Here is a 16,385-nt window from a genome sequence, read left to right on the forward strand (position 1 = left end):
GGAGAAGACATTTAAGCTTGATCTAAGCTGATCTCTTCAATTTAAGCATCTCAATATTTTGTAGTATTTAAAGAATTTTATTACTATAAATAGTTAAGAAAAATTAACTTTCCATAATATTCTCAAGCATCTTGGTCATCTACAACTTCTGAACTAGTCATCAAAACAAAAGTGTGTTACTGCAGAATTACAGAAAAATCTATCCAAGGTCTGTCTGCTTAATCTCTCCACTGCAATCTCCTACCCCAAAAGTTAAACAAGTCCGTATGTCCCCTCCAAATTTGCTCTTCCTTGTGTATTCCCTATTTAGTTAATGATACTACCATCCCCCACTAAACTTCCTAAGTCAGAAATCTAGAAGTCACTCCTGATTGCTATTTTCCCCTATGCCCCGCCCACTACATTCAATCCGTTAAGTAGCTCAAATCCATCTCTTATTTCTAGTGAGCACTTGTAGGCATTCTCATTTCCCACCTTCCCTTCCGTGCTGCTGTCACAGTGATATCTATCAAATTCATATATGATTACGTCATTCCTCTGCTTAAAATCTCAAAATGTCTCCCACATGAATTCTGGATACATTCAAATCATTTATATAAGCATATAAATCTCCTTCATAATTTTGCCTCTGTCCTCCTTCTGAAGGTTTCTTTTTTTGTGGCATAACAAACTACAGTCATGTATTGCTTACTGACGAGGGTATGATCTGAGAAATGTGTCATTAGGTGATTCTGTTGCTGTATGAACATCACAGAGTTTACTGACACAAACCTAGATGACATAACCTACTACACACCTGGGCTATATGGTATATTATTGCTCCTGGGCTACAAACCTGTACAGCTTGCTCCTGTCCTGAATACTGTAGGCAATTGTAACACAATATAAGTATTTATGTACTGAAACATATCTAAACATAGAAAAGGTACAGTAAAAACAGAGTACTAAAATCTTATGGGACCTCCATCATATATGTGGTCTGTTGTTGACTGAAACGTTAGGCAGCGTATAACTATACCTTCTCACTAGGATTCTATGTCTAAGGCAGGAGCTATTTACCTGTGTAATCAGAATAACTATCATGCATAGTATCTGAAATACACTATGCACAGAATAAATGTTTAATAAATTAAAAAGTAAGGAAAAAGTTACTTTAAAGCAATTTCTGACTGCCTAATATATATAGGGAGGTCAAGCCCTAAATGCTATTTCACATCTTATCAAATAATTTATTTATTTTAACAAAACACAACAACCCAATCTTTGGATGTGTTATAAAATTTGTTAGATTGTTTCATGTATCTTATAAGTAAGAATCATGTATTCTTGCATGAATGTCAAATAAAGAGCAATTTTTCCATCTTTCCAAACCAAAGGTGATCCCTAAAAATTGCCTGTAGCCACTTAGGGGTAGAGTTAAGAAAAACTATTACAGATCTCAGCCTTAAGCAGGAAGCGCATACATGAAAAAAAAAACCACTATTTCAAGATTTTAGGATGGAGTCCTTTTCTACCTCTATCACTTTTTTGATGTTAATTTTATTTTATTTATATTTTATTTTTCATACATATTTTTTCTCAATTTTAAATACTTACCCTTGATCATTTCTGATTGCTCCCATGACTCCAAGCACTAATGGCCATCCAGGCCCAAGACTGTCTCCCTGACTCTGCAGAATCTGCAACACACATTCTAACTGCTTGAGTCGAATATCTGGATGATTAATATTGGACATCTCCTTTAATGGGTTCAATAAAAGCAACTGCAGCCTCTGAAAAGGGGGCAAGAAACTAATTAGGAAGAGAAGTCCAAAAAGACAAGAAGGCTTTGCTGTTGCTTTTCAAGTTTAAATTCATCTCCATTCAGACTACTATGGGAAACAGATATTTTTATGTTTTATTTATTTTTTTTGAAATGAAGTCTCATTCTGTCACCCAGGAGGCTGGAGTGCAGTGGTGCAATCTTGGCTCACTGCACCCTCCGTCTCCTTGGTTCAAGTGATCCTCCTCTTTCAGCCTCCTGAGTAGCTGGGATTACAGGCATGTACCACCATGTCCGGTTAATTTTTGTATTTTTAGTAGAGACGAGGTTTCACCATGTTGGCCAGGCTGGTCTTGAACTCCTGACCTCAGGTGATCTGCCCACCTTGGCCTCCCAAGGTGCTAGGATTACAGATGTGAGCCACCATGCCCGTTTGGAATTTTTCTACTCATTTATCTAACAGTAATTATTAAAGACAAATCTATATTTTTAAGTAAGAGAAAAAATCAACTTTCAAGATGTTAGATTTTAGGTAAATGGGTAGTTTTCTTACTTCAAAAGATACTAATTATAGACCCCATAAATAATAGAAATAAATTTCACTAAAGGAAATATATCTCTAGATACATTTGGAGAGAGGGAATCAATTCCCAATTTCTAAAATGACCTTTCATTTACTTTATTAATGTATATCACATGTATTTAAATGTAAAATTCTCAAGTGTAATGTAGTAATAGTAGCTATAATATTTATAAAAAATGAATAAATGTAGCAGATATTAACAAAGATGACATAAAACCACGAAATTTGTTGGCGACTTAAAAAAAGCACTCTGTCTATCCCTTTCAGCATCTGAAAACCTTTCATTCTTAACTTTTTTCTCTCTAGGGGATTCATTTATTTGGTTCATTCACTGAATAAACATTTCTAAGCTTTCACTATGCACTAAGTATTAAGCTGGACATTGAGGATATCAAAATAAATGGAAACAGGTATTATTTTTTTAAAAAAAATCAAATTGTTGCAGAAGAACATATGAAATCATTAAATGTAAGCTCTATAAGCTTTATAATATCTTTTCTGTCTTGTTCATCATCTTATTCCAGGAGGTGTATTCAATAATTATGTGTTAACTCAATTTCTAGAATACAATTACAATACAATAAGATGATGAGGGCAATTGGAATGGTTATTAAATGCCTCATTCTGTGATTGCTTCAGTAGCACATATACTGAAATTGAAATGATACAGAGATTAGCACAGCCCCTGGGCAAGGATGACACGCAAATTCATGATGTACTCCATATTTTTATTTAAAAGATTAAAAAATAAATAAATGCCTCATTCCTACTCAGTCATGAAACAATAAAACTTTGGTAGACTTTTTAAAAAGTGGGTACAAATAATAGAGTCAGGACAAAGAATTCATGACAAAAGTAAACTCTGGAAGTAAAAAATAATTTAAAATTATTTTAAAATAAAAATCTATTTCACTGTGCTTGTTTCTTCTGCCACTTATTTTCTCCCCATGCAAGGGTACTGAGAAAAAAAAAAAAAATCCAGGGACAGGTAAAGACCAAAGCAAAAGAGGCTCCAAAACAATACTTTAGCACTGCATGAAGAAGAAAACTTACAAACGTGAGACCAATTCCAGGTAATTTAACTTAGGTTAGTGTCATCCACAAGATGTTTAAAATTTTTTATGAAGACAGCCCTAAAAATCTCTTACCTTATGTAAGAGATTCAGGGCCTACATATAAAATAGAGTATTAAGTTAAAAACCTACTCTTAGAATATGATCTACCTGATAAGAAAAGAATCTCATATGGAGGAGGATAATTTTATATTGAGTATTCTTTTTAAAAAGTAAGGTTTTTATTACCTGGTTTTGTGAGAGTGGAGGATCATGGTTAAATGTTAATCCTGCTTTAATAAGGGAAGTTAAAGCTTCTGCTCCCCATTCTCTCATTCGAGAGTTTGGATGCTGGCAGACCTGAAGGTATATAAAATTAAGTTTAATGTGTATACTTAAGCTATGAATCACACATCAATTTTACATTTTATATCAAATGTTCAATAAGGGTTGGAAGAAAAATTACACCCAAAATGTAAGTTAGCTTACCTTCTGAATAAGGGCAAGAGCAAGCAATAGAGAGACAGAAGAAAAAAGATGAAACTAAAACAATTCACAGAAAAGAAAGGATTTCATAACAGTAAATTATATATCAGGGTAAACAAAAGAAGCTAATACCAAGGTTCTTAATTAAGTTTACCCTCATTAATCAAATAATATGTCACAGAGTTGCCCTTTGATGAGACCATCCATTAATGAAGGCATCTGCACATAGCCTTTAATCATTCATAAAAGTAATTCCAATAAAATGGGGGCAAAGCTCATGTACATCTGTTTTCCTTATCTATTGTATTATTATTATTTTTGAGACACAGTCTCTCACTTTGTTACTCAGTCTGGAATGCAGTGGCACAATCACAGCTCACTGCAGCGTCAACTTCCTGGGTTCAAGCAATTCTCTCCATTCAGCCTCCCAAGTAGTTAGAACCACAAGCATATACCACCAAGCCTGACTAATTTTTTAAATTTTTTGTAGAAATGGTGTCTCCCTATGTTGCCCAGGGTTGGTCTTGAACTCCTGGGCTTAAGCAATCCTCCCACCTCAGCCTCCCAAAGTGCTGGGATTATAGGTGTGAGCTACTGCAGCCAGCCTGTTTTTCTTACTAAGAATAATACCTTTCCTAGGTTTCTAAATAACACAAAAGAACTATGGTAACCTAAACCTAACACAAACACACGTACTGGCAGAAGCAGCTTGTTTTTAAGCAGGAACTATTTATTAAGAATTATCTCAACCTGAATGTAAGACAATGCAAATCCAGGTAAAATTCTCCAGCACTATCTATAGTTAGTGTTACCAAACAGGTTTTCCCCTTTGCAGAAAGTTGTCTCATAATCAAGGCCAGGCGCAGTTGCTCACGCCTGTAATCCAAGCACTTTGGGAGACCAAGGCGGGTGGATCACCTGAGGTCAGGAGTTCCAAGACCAGCATGGCTAATATGGTTAAACCCCGTCTCTACTACAAATACAAAAATAAGCCAGGTGTGGTGGTGCGTGCCTGTAATCCCAGCTACTCGGGAGACTGAGGCAGGAGAATTGCTTGAACCTGGGAGGCGGAGGTTGCAGTGAGGCGAGATCTCACCACTGCACTCCAGCCTGGGTAACGGAGTTAGACTCCATCTCAAAAAGGAGAAAAAAAAAAAGCTATCTCATGATGATAGCAAAGGCTATCAATGAGCAGTGTTTACTATTAACTCTATGCCCCAACTGCCTTGAAGTTTCAGAACTATCTGAAACTGAGGTGGATCAAGAGACTGTATGATAAAAGAAAGGGGTCTCAAGCTAACAGCTGATTTCACTGATATTTCTCACTTTAAAATGTCACCCATTTTCAGCCAATAAAAGCAACCAATTCCTTCATGAAATAAATTACAAAACAACTTTAGTCCTTGATAAAATGTACAAACATAAGTAAGTACACGGTCAGGAAAGGGAGAAAAAAAGTTAATGCTGATTTTTCAAATGGCTCTTGAGAATCATTAGCTCAGTGTGCAAATGTTTATTAAAAAATCAAACATATTTAAGAAAGAGAATTTACCTCAAGTAGATGGCCAGTCAGAGGTCTCCACAGAATTTCTATTCGGTGCATATTAACTAAACCAGTTTCTAACAATTTGGCAACAGCAAAAAGAGATGGTTCCTAGGGAGAAAATACATTGTATTTTGATAGTATAAGGAGAATTCTGAGTAATTAGACTATGAATAAAACTGAGAATACTCTGAAGAGCATGACTGAAATTAAAATTGACTAGTTAGTATAAAGTTAGTAAATATAACAAAACCTCAGTTATCAAAGACAAGGCTTCCTGTCAACCTTAAGTATCCAAAATAGCTCCTAATTAGAAAATTTGGTTAGGAAGAGAATGCTTTAATAGGGAAGGGATGAAAATCCAAAAATCATACTAGACACATAGAATGGCTAGTCTTCCAACCAGAAGGAAAGAAGCATTCTTGTCAGCAAAGTCTTAAAATGACCAGGTTTTATGTGTGAATGTCAAGAAGTAGGGAAAAAGAGCCAACACAGATAAAGGAAAAGGAAAATGAAATCAAGAGTATAGCAGAGATCAGGGCTGTCAGTCCAGACACTAACAGAACAGTAGAGGACACGAAGACAAAACAGTTTTCTATAGTCCCTGACATATCAATAATCAGAAAGGGAACCGGGGTACATTATACACGGCTAAATTAGAGTACTTGGTCCATGTGTCACAAGAATGGTTTCAGAAAAGATCAAAGGGCAGTTATCCCTAATCCAATATTAATGAAGGTGATAAACATGTTTAAATGCAAATTCAGCTGATGAAAGCCATAAGTATTTTTGAGTGGATGGCTGTGGTATTTCAAACAGAGACATTGTCTTAGAAAAAAGACAAGACAACTGAATAAAAAAGCCAATTAGGAGAATAATTTTTAAAGAAAAAGATTTTTTATGAGTCTATATTCTTAACATTTTTACAGTGCTAATAAAAATCTAACAGAGAAATGTGTGATAATATCTTCCTTTCTAGCAGAAACCAGTGAACCAAGTATATTGGGGTTTTAAGACAAATATGGTCAGGTTGACCCTTCCCGCATGCGCTAATGTGGCAAGCACCCTAAAAATTTTGGTGGTAGAAAAATTCATGATTCTAGGGAGAATATGGTATAGTAGTTAAGATGATGTCTATGAAGTTTTAACTGAGATCTCATCTCAACTCTACTACTTAATAGCTATACAACCTTGGGTAACCTATGTACCTCTTCTGAATGTTTTTATTTTTTAAACCTAAAAAATGAAGATAATAATAATATAGAAAACTATCTAATGTTAGAAAGTGCCTGGCATATAAGTTCTCCCACAATGTTGCCTAATATTACTTCTTATTCCTCCTCTTCCTCTTACTTATTTTAACTAGGATATACTCAAGAATCATGTAAAAGAATAATGTATAGGTATCCAAAGCTCACACCTGGAGATTCTTACTCAAAAACCTAGAATGTGGCCCTTGCATTTACATTTTTTAAAAAACTACATAGCTGTTTCTGATGCACACCAAAAGTCAGCAAAGTATTTAAGAACAGAGCTTTGGAATGAGACATAAGTGAATTCAAATCCAAGCTCTTCCAATAAGTAAGTACGTAACCTCAGGCACGTCACTTATTTTTCATATTTTCATCTGTAAAAGGGTATATTACCACTAAATCTCACAGAGTTGTTTTAAATGATAAAATAAGTTAGTGCTTGGCATACAGTAAACAGTGAACAATAGCTGCTTTAATATTTTTGTTGTTGTTATACTGGGCTTGTTAATGTAACTATAAAAGTATCATCTTCCTCTAAGAAAGAATTTGCAAGCTTTATCTTTTTTTTTTTTTTTTTTTTGAGACAGAGTTTCACTCTGTTGCCCAGGCTGGAGTGCAACGGTGCAATCTTGACTCACGGCAACCTCCACCTCCCAGGTTCAAGTGATTCTTACGTCTCAGCCATGAGAACAGCTGGGATTATAGGTGTGCACCACCATGCCAGGCTAATTTTTGTACTTTTAGTAGAGAAGAGGTTCTCTATGTTGGCCAGGCTGGTCACAAACTCCTGGCCTCAGGTGATCCGCCCACCTCAGCCTCCCAAAGTGCTGGGATTACAGGCATGAGCCACCACGCGTGGCCTGCAAGCTTTATCTTAAGTTACTTCCTCAACACATTGGCACAAATTCCTGAAATGAGGATCAAAAACGAGATGCTGATCACTGTAAAGCCACACCTAAAGAACACTGATATATACATCTTTAATCCCTAGAATATTTAACTCACTCAGAACAGTCGATTTAGATGAACATTCTTTTTCAATAATATAGAAACTTTCCCACTAATTTTAACATCTGCATATTTATAATAATTTTTATAGATGGCATAACTGAATAAACTTTTTATAGCCTTCATCTAAAAATATAAGGTTTATGTTGAATACTTTTCTAAAATTTATACTTGAATATTTTTATAAAGTTTTAATTTCTATTCCATATTTACTTCACTTTACAAAATTAAATCCTAAAATGGAGACATGCAAATCCATTTTCAAAGAAATTATCTCCATTTTACTCAGTGTATCCATTTTCTCAACAATTATTCTTCCCAAGCCTTCCTTAAAACGTATCTGTTGCTACCACTCTCTGAAATTGCACTATTGAAGGTTAAAAATAAATGATTAATCATCAAGTCTCCTATTTTTTTCTTGTAGGTCATGATTTCTTACAATATTTTTCTTTTGATTTACATTAACCTGTCCTTTCCTACCTAAGTCCTACCAATCTTTCAATATACATCTCCAATCACACTAGTTCATCTTGATTAATCTTAATTCATCTTAATAAAAACATATACCAATAACATATAACAAGCAACTAAAAATTCAGAGAGTAAGTCTCATGTCATTTAACATCTGTATTATTTATTGAGACTCTTATACCATCATAATTGTCACTAACTATGAACCAAGTAGCTTATACGCTCTTTGAAAGTAGAAACCTCTTATTTCTTAATATCTCTGAGCAGAGTGCCACGTACACAGTAAGCCTACTGCGCTTATTGAATAAATACATAAATTCTGAAAACATTACCATATAAGCTTGCTTAGATTTCATTAAGGTACTTTATTAAAAATATTAGAGTTTTGTGTTAAGAATCTCAAATATGTAGAATTATTAAAGGTATCGAGAAATTAATTACCTCATTATATATTATCCTTGCCCTGATTTAGAGCAAACTATAATACATATTTTCCTTTTTTCTTTTTTTTTTTTTCTTGAGACAGAGTCTTGCTCTGTCGCCCAGGCTGAAGCGCAGTGGCACAATCTCGTCTCATAGCAACCTCTGCCTCCTGGCTTCAACCGAGCATGTCCAGCTAATTTTTGTATTTTTAGTAGAGACAGGGTTTCACCATGTTGGCCAGGCTGGTCTCGAACTCCTGACCTCAAGTGATCTGCCTGCCTCGGCCTTCTGCAGTGCTGGGATTACAGGCGTGAGCCACCACGCCCAGGCATAATACATATTTTCAAACACTTGCATGTTTATATAATTATCTAGCTATGTACTATAATATATGAAACTATGCTCTAATGAGACTTTCTTCACCAATCTTTAAATGAGTCATAAGAGCCAAGATAAAAAGCCACAGTACACAGAATTACACTTCAGGACTAGGCAGACAGCCGGGCGCGGTGCCTCACGCCTGTAATCCCAGCACTTTGGGAGTCTGAGGAGGGTGGATCACAAGGTCAGGAGATCGAGACCATCCTGGCTAACACGGTGAAACCCCGTCTCTACTGAAAATACAAAAAAAAAATTAGCCAGGCGTGGTGGCGGGAACCTGTAGTCCCAGCTACTTGGGAGGCTGAGGCAGGAGAATGGCATGAACCCGGAAGGCAAAGCAGTGACCCGAGATTGCGCCACTGCACTCCAGCCTGGGCGACAACGTGAGACTCCGTCTTAAAAAAAAAAAAAAAAAGGGACTAGGCAGACAACATAATTTTGAATGCTACAGTTAGATGTTATAGCTTTAAATTATATAAATTTTAGCTTTTAAATCATATTTTGGGTTATTTTCACTTATTTGTAAATAGTCTATATTTATTGATTTTAAAATGTGGAAAGTATTTTGTTTTAATTATTTCTAAGATACAAATAAACACAACTGTTCCTGTGCTTTCCAAGTATAACAGAAAGTGATATTTTTAGTAGTATAGAAAGAAATGTTCTTGAATGTTAATATTCAAAAGTATTGTTTTATTGATTTAATCAATGAACAAATAAAAATTTAAATTTTCAAGATAAGGCGAATCATTACCTTTAGAAAGAAATGATTAGCTCCTTAGTTTCCATCCCAATGAAGGCAAAGGAAACTGAGACAAACATTCTTTAATTTAAATCTTATATTACCCCAATCATAAATTGTAATTACAAGTATTATCATGACATTTTATATAACCTATAAAACTGTAATACATTATTTTATAAAAATATTTTTAAAATGTTCAGTATATATGAGAAATGAACACAACTTAAAATCATATGACATATTTAGACATACCACAAGCCAAATCATGTCCTTTTTATTCCTCCTTCAACAAATAACCATAAGTAGTAAAAACCCAACAGAGTATGGTTACCACACAATCTGAGTGTTAGTTCTACTAGTAAAACACTCAGATCATAATGGATGTACATCTTATATAACTAATGTATCATATTTAAAACAGAAAGGTAGACTATCACACCTTATTATTTCCATAGGCCATATCCATTGCTTCTAGAGACAAGGAGCAAAGCGCATTTATTAAATGATGCAGTGATACATCATCAAGATACCTAAAAAGGAAATGAAGAAATAAGACATCTTGATCTAAAGTATATAACTAATAACAATGTTTTTACCAATTAAAAAAACTGACTCTTACTGTGAGCTTTCAAACAATCTTGAAAGTATGTTGGAAATCACTGGTAAATCTGTCATCACAGCTGTTGTTAGAACCTGAGAAGAATAAAATTAAATGTAATATATGACACTTTGGGATGCACTAATTGGGTAAGAAAGACTAGAGCTTACTGTACTGGGTCCTTCTACAGCTCTCCCAGGTTTCAAGGCACCGCCACTACTAGGCTTTAATCCCAGAATCCATACAAGATGCTGTAAAATTAAAAAAAAATCAAAACAAAGAAGTTTACAAAAGTATAAAAATTCTAACAACTAAAATTAAAATCAGTAGTAACTTCTAGTAACCAAAATTAAAATCAGTAGTAGGTTTTTAAAACCTAAAACTAAAATCACTAATTAACATTCATATAAAATAATTAATTATATCGAACATATGCAGCAGAGCTTAGGCCATTATGAGAAGCATTCCACCACTTCCTACAATATGAGTCACATCTTTTTCCCTTTCTAACTTCTCTTTTTTCATACTTACTATCTAGTTTTTAGGCCTGTCCAAAACATCAAAAGGCATTGCTTAGTCTAACTGTTAGCAATTATATATAAAAACAACACTAATCTCTGACCCAGATACTTTTACATACCTGAAGTGTTGCCAAGACAAGTTGCCATGATGTTCCAAGAACAGCCCCATGGCAATGTGCCAAGTTAAGCAAAGTCCTCATACACTGGATATTTTTGGAAGTCAGCTATATTTTAAAAAGGATACATTTTCAATAATTGTTATGTATTCTTAAAAATTAAAAGCTTGTAAAGTAGCATTAATGTATTAAAATATTTTTTTAAAGAAAAAATTAAGAAAAAGATTTGGAAGGTTTTATAAGGAACAATTCATTTGATTAAAAGTTGTATTATCATATTGGTTACAATAATGTCAATTGCATAAACCAGTTTCTTCTAGTTTAAGAAAGTAGTTCTAGTAAAAGAAAGTAAATAAATGTATGATACATTTTGGCAAACACAAAGATAGGTACAACAAGTTTCCTTGATAGCTAATTGATAACCAAGAAAAAAACAAGTACATTACCATTACTGTCCCTTGAGGCTGGACTGCTAAAGGTTGACCCACTGCCACAACTTGTTGGTGAGATTCACTAGATGGACTTATCATCATAACACTTTGGCCCTGAACAGAATATGCTAGAACACAAAGGAAAGCCTAAATAATTAAAATATATTTTTATATTGCATTTAAAGTAATATTATATTTAAAGTTTGATTAAACCAAGTTTAGCCATACACTTATTTAAATAACAGTAATACCTAATATCTATATGCAAACATTTAAAAAACTCATGAGGGGCTGGGCACAGTGGCTCACACCTGTAATCCCAGCCATTTTGGGAGGCTGAGGCAGGCAGATCACTTGAGGTCAGGAGTTGAAGGCCAGCCTGGCCAACATGGTGAAGTCCTGACTCTTCTAAAAATACAAAAATTAGCCAGGTATGTTGATGCACTTCTGTAGTCTCAGCTACTCAAGAGGCTGAGGCAGGAGAATTGCTTGAATTTAGGAGGCGGTGGTTGCAGTGAGCCAAGATCTGGGTCATTGCACTCTAGGCTGAGCGACAGAGCGAGACTCTGTCTCAAAAAAAAACCACAAAAACTTCATGAGGTATAAAAACCAAGACAAGTTAAGCAAATATTAAGTAATTTTCTATAGAACATAAAATTATATAACTTTGGTAGATTTCTTCATAAGCAATACAGAACTAGAACACATTCTAAGTAGTTTAAACATGTATCCCTGGTATGCTTTTTAAGTTAGAGACCAATACATTTTCAGTTTGAAAACTGAATATTAGCCTGTAATACCAACTACTTGAGAGGCTGAGGCAGGACTGCTTTAGCCCGGTTCAAGGTCAGCCTGGGCAATATAGCAAGATTCTGTCTCATTAAAAAATGTATAAACAAAAAAACCCCTAAATATTACACCGAAATTTATATTACATGTAACAAACAAGTATTTTCAAAGAATTCAACAAGAAAATAAATCTTTGAATGTAAGTTTAACCTAAGTGGTTGCAAATATTACTGTTCTACTAGTTCCATTAAAAAAAAAGTAACAATCACCATTTCAATGGTATCTCATAGTTTACAAAGGACTTCCAGATTTATCTTATTTTACTCTCACAATTATTGTTTAAAATTGGTATTAAAAGTTAAGCATCCCTTATCCCAAATGCTTAGGATCACAACTGTTTCCAATTTCAGATTTTTGAATATTTATATTATATATACTTAGCATTTATTTGCATAATATATTTGTAAATACGTTTGTATTATATACCTACTCACATTATATACTTATCCAATGAGCATTTCCTTTGTCATGTTGGTGCTCAACAAGTTTTAGATTTTGCAGCATTTAAATTCTGGATTTTTGGATATCCCAACCCCACCCCCCACCCCCCACCCCATATTTTTAAAGAGCTCTCAGGGACATTAATTTCCCCAAGGTCACAGAGTCAGTATGTGAAAAAGCAGAGACTTAAACTCAGATGTCTATAATCCTCTGTCTACACCATATCATCCCACTACATAGAATTTTGAGTAAGCCTGTCTTACATTTGTTGGAAAGTGTAGCTGCAGTGGTGGTATTCAATACAGTAAGAGCATAATGGGGAGGCAGGGAACCTTTGCATATTGCAGTTATAAAGGCATCTCTTGAAGTTACAAGGCCCAGTCTTCCACAAAGAGCAGCCATAGTCAGTTCAGCTTTTAAAATATTCTCAGTGGCAGCTTCATCTGTGCTGAAAAGAAAGTATTTTATTTAATCCGATTAACTTATTTTTAATTACACTGTAAAGCATGATGTGGAACTAAGTATTCAGTGACGTTTTAAGAAAATCTATACAAAAATATTGTCAAAATATTACCAATATACTTAAGAAGGAATTTTAATCTATTAACATAACCTGAAAAATTTGAACTGGGTAAAAGCAATGAATAATAATACATGTATTTATTACTGAAGAAAATGACCAAGAACATAAAGATTTAGCTTAAAATATCAAGCATTTTGAAACCAGTAAATTTTTAAATCCTAAAGAAAAAGAACAAAGAAATTAAATATAATCATAAGTGCAAAAGTAGTTGTAAGTCTTGAAATGAAAAAGGCATTCTGTAATTTTAGGACTGTATTTTCCATTAAAACATCATGACAATTCTGGTGGCTTGGGGCAGGGCAAGGACAGAATGAGGAAGGGGGATGAGGGAAAAAGAATAATGTTTCACACATATAAAAAACTAATATTAGAAAATAATTCTAGGGACAAATGTAAGTAAACCATTTTAATGTGTTTTTTTAACTGACACAGTTCAATATAAAACTTACAAAGACTTAATACCTGGCATCAAGAAGGAGTGAGAGTGCAGCAAGAAGACCATACCAGCAGGCATTCACCATTTCTTCCCAAACAGCCCTACTAACTTAAAGGAAAAAAACATACAATATTTAATTTTAATTATAGATAGCACAATATTTATTAATATGTGAAATTCTAAAATTTTCCTGGACAATATGTCAAATATTCCATTAACAACTTAATTATTAAATACTAATATTCAGTATTTAAAAATCTAAAAGAATGAAAACTCAGAAGCCGTACTATAGTTTCAGACTTGAAGAAGTCTTAAAAATAAGTTGTTTTAAAATATCTGTGGTAAGATCTTTCTGTATACAAGTTAAATTTTATATTTATATATATACATACATATATATATATATTTTTTTTTTGAGATGGAGTCTTGCTCTGTTGCCCAGGCTGGAGTGCAGTGGCATGACCTTGGCTCACTGCAAACTTCACCTCCTGGGTTCAAGAGATTTTCCTGCCTTAGCCTCCTGAGTAGCTGGGATTACAGGCACATGCCACCACACCTGGCTAATTTTTGTATTTTTAGTAGAGACAGGGTTTCACCATGTTGGTCAGGCTAGTCTCAAACTCCTGACCTCGTGATCCACCCACCTCGGCCTCCCAAAGTGTTGGGATTACAGGCGTGAGCCACCACGCCCAGCCATATTTTTTTTTTTTTTTTTTGAGACAGGGTCTTGTTATGTTACTCGGACTGGACTCAATCTCATGGGCACAAGCAATCCTCCTGCCTCAGCCTCCCAAGTAGCTGGGATTGTAGGCACATGCCACTATGCCCAGCTGATATCCTTTCCTTTCCCTTTGTCTTCATCAACCCAAACTTTCTCAGCCGGTGTGACCAGTTGGAGTGAGGGCAGGGTGCAGTGTAACAAACTGGCTCAGCCAGGAGACTGATTACATACACTGAGAATCAAGCAAATAAGTAAATACACTGAGCAAAATGTCAGCAGGTTCCACACTGTTGGAGAAGGGAATTACAAACACAGAAAGTTAAAAATAAACCTTGTGGTACTGAACTGGAACTGAAGAAACTAGTGTGATGTCATGGTAATTCAATATAGAGAAACAGACATTTTAGAAATGTAGAGAGACGTGTGCTTGTGTGTGTGTGTGTATGTGGGTATGTATTTCCTATCTAAGTGGCGAAAAGCATACCTAGTATCCCTGTGTTCGTTTCAATACTATTCTCCACTAAAAGGAACCAGGGCTTCCTGGAGAAATGACTGACACCTGGGGTGGACAAGAACCATCCAAGATCAGCCTGGAACATCTTGTTCTATCAAATAGTAAGGAAGTGCTCAGAGAATGTCAAAAGGGCATGGGACATGTCCAAAGGACACACGGGCCATCTTGAAAGAGGTCCCATTGCCCATGTTGGGAACAATCTGAACATCAAACCAAATAATAATAAAGACTGTAATCCTCTGAATAAAATAGGAATCCATGAATCTATACTAATATAAGTGAATAATTTAAAAAAAACAAAAAAATGCAGAAGGGAAAGCACTCGTTTGTAGTAGCAATCTGAAAGTTTTTTCCACAAAAAGTTAATAATTAAGTGTACACTGAAGAAACCAGGCTGACATTGTATTAACCAACTCATAGAAGTGAGCATCTCCAATAATGACACAAATTGATACTGTAGTATGCTTCCTAAGTACAGCACAGCAACATTTCTGTGCCAGTCCTGCCAAAAATGAATAAGCTGAATGTAATTATGAAGGAACATAACACAAACTCAAACTGACTGACTTGTACTCAAAAAGGTAAGGTCATATAAAACAAGGAAAAACTAAGAAACTTCCAAGTTGAGACATGGCAACTAAATTCAACACATAAAAGGACATCACTAGGGCAACTGGCAAAATTTGAATGAGACCTGGAGTTAGATGATAATATTGGATTGATGTTAAATTTCTGATGGTGATTGTACTATGATACACAGGAGACTAACCTTATTTTGAAAAAATACACACTGATGCATTAAAGGGTAGTAATACGTCATCATGTCTGCAACTTTTTCTATAAATAGGTCAGAAAAAAGTAGAGTCACATGCATATAATTCAAAAAAATGGTAAGGTAAATGTGGGAAAGTGGTTAACACTTGAGAAATCAGGGTGAAAGATTTATAAAAACTACAATTTTTGCAAATTGTCAGTAAATTTCAAATTATTTCCAATAAAAATTAAAAATACAGACATATACCAATTTCCTTATCCATTTGGTCTGATGTTGACTGTAAATCCTGCTGTTCTGTCGACTGTGTTGGTGAAGAACATTCGTCAGTGGTGGTTTGACATTCTGTTTCAACCTCTCCTAACTCTCCTTCAATCATACTTGTGATTCCACGAACAAGGTCTAGCAAACAATGGAATGCCACAGACATGGCGTAACCTTCAGGTATAGTTGGAGGCTCAACTTTGTCCAACATTTCTAAGCTGAAATTATGAAAAATATAGAATACTAATGAGAAGCCACAACAACAAAAAAATACATAAAACTATTTTCTACAATTTACAGACTATAGAAATTAAGGTTAACAGAATAGCAAAAAATAAAGGGACATTACCAAATTTTTTCATTTAGGGAAGGGATCTCTTCATGGTATTCTAAAAACCTGAATAGAAAAATTAAGGCCTGACCACTGCCATA

The 16,385-nt window shown here is 34.7% G+C and overlaps 1 protein-coding gene and 1 non-coding gene across 8 annotated transcripts in view; one reads left to right on the top strand and one right to left on the bottom strand.

Moving 5' to 3' along the window:
- Positions 1-16,385, bottom strand: part of MON2 (MON2 homolog, regulator of endosome-to-Golgi trafficking) — a 132,989-nt gene that overhangs the window by 51,524 nt on the left and 65,080 nt on the right. For all 7 annotated transcript variants that reach the window (XM_058426984.1, XM_032173180.2, XM_032173179.2 and 4 more), the window contains 11 exons: positions 15,939-16,171; positions 13,709-13,790; positions 12,927-13,111; positions 11,389-11,501; positions 10,946-11,050; positions 10,476-10,556; positions 10,327-10,400; positions 10,147-10,237; positions 5,436-5,537; positions 3,647-3,757; positions 1,597-1,772 (listed from right to left, as the gene is read on the bottom strand). In XM_058426984.1, coding sequence (XP_058282967.1) covers positions 1,597-1,772; positions 3,647-3,757; positions 5,436-5,537; positions 10,147-10,237; positions 10,327-10,400; positions 10,476-10,556; positions 10,946-11,050; positions 11,389-11,501; positions 12,927-13,111; positions 13,709-13,790; positions 15,939-16,171 — 1,353 coding nt within the window. The remainder of the gene's footprint in view (positions 1-1,596; positions 1,773-3,646; positions 3,758-5,435; positions 5,538-10,146; positions 10,238-10,326; positions 10,401-10,475; positions 10,557-10,945; positions 11,051-11,388; positions 11,502-12,926; positions 13,112-13,708; positions 13,791-15,938; positions 16,172-16,385) is intronic.
- LOC116481415 (U6 spliceosomal RNA) lies at positions 2,972-3,075 on the top strand. Its single transcript, XR_004251569.1, has one exon. It is a non-coding gene; the product is annotated as a U6 spliceosomal RNA (small nuclear RNA).

The sequence above is a fragment of the Hylobates moloch genome, unplaced genomic scaffold (assembly GCF_009828535.3).
Source record: "Hylobates moloch isolate HMO894 unplaced genomic scaffold, HMol_V3 SCAFFOLD_13, whole genome shotgun sequence".
Classification (NCBI taxonomy): domain Eukaryota; kingdom Metazoa; phylum Chordata; class Mammalia; order Primates; family Hylobatidae; genus Hylobates; species Hylobates moloch.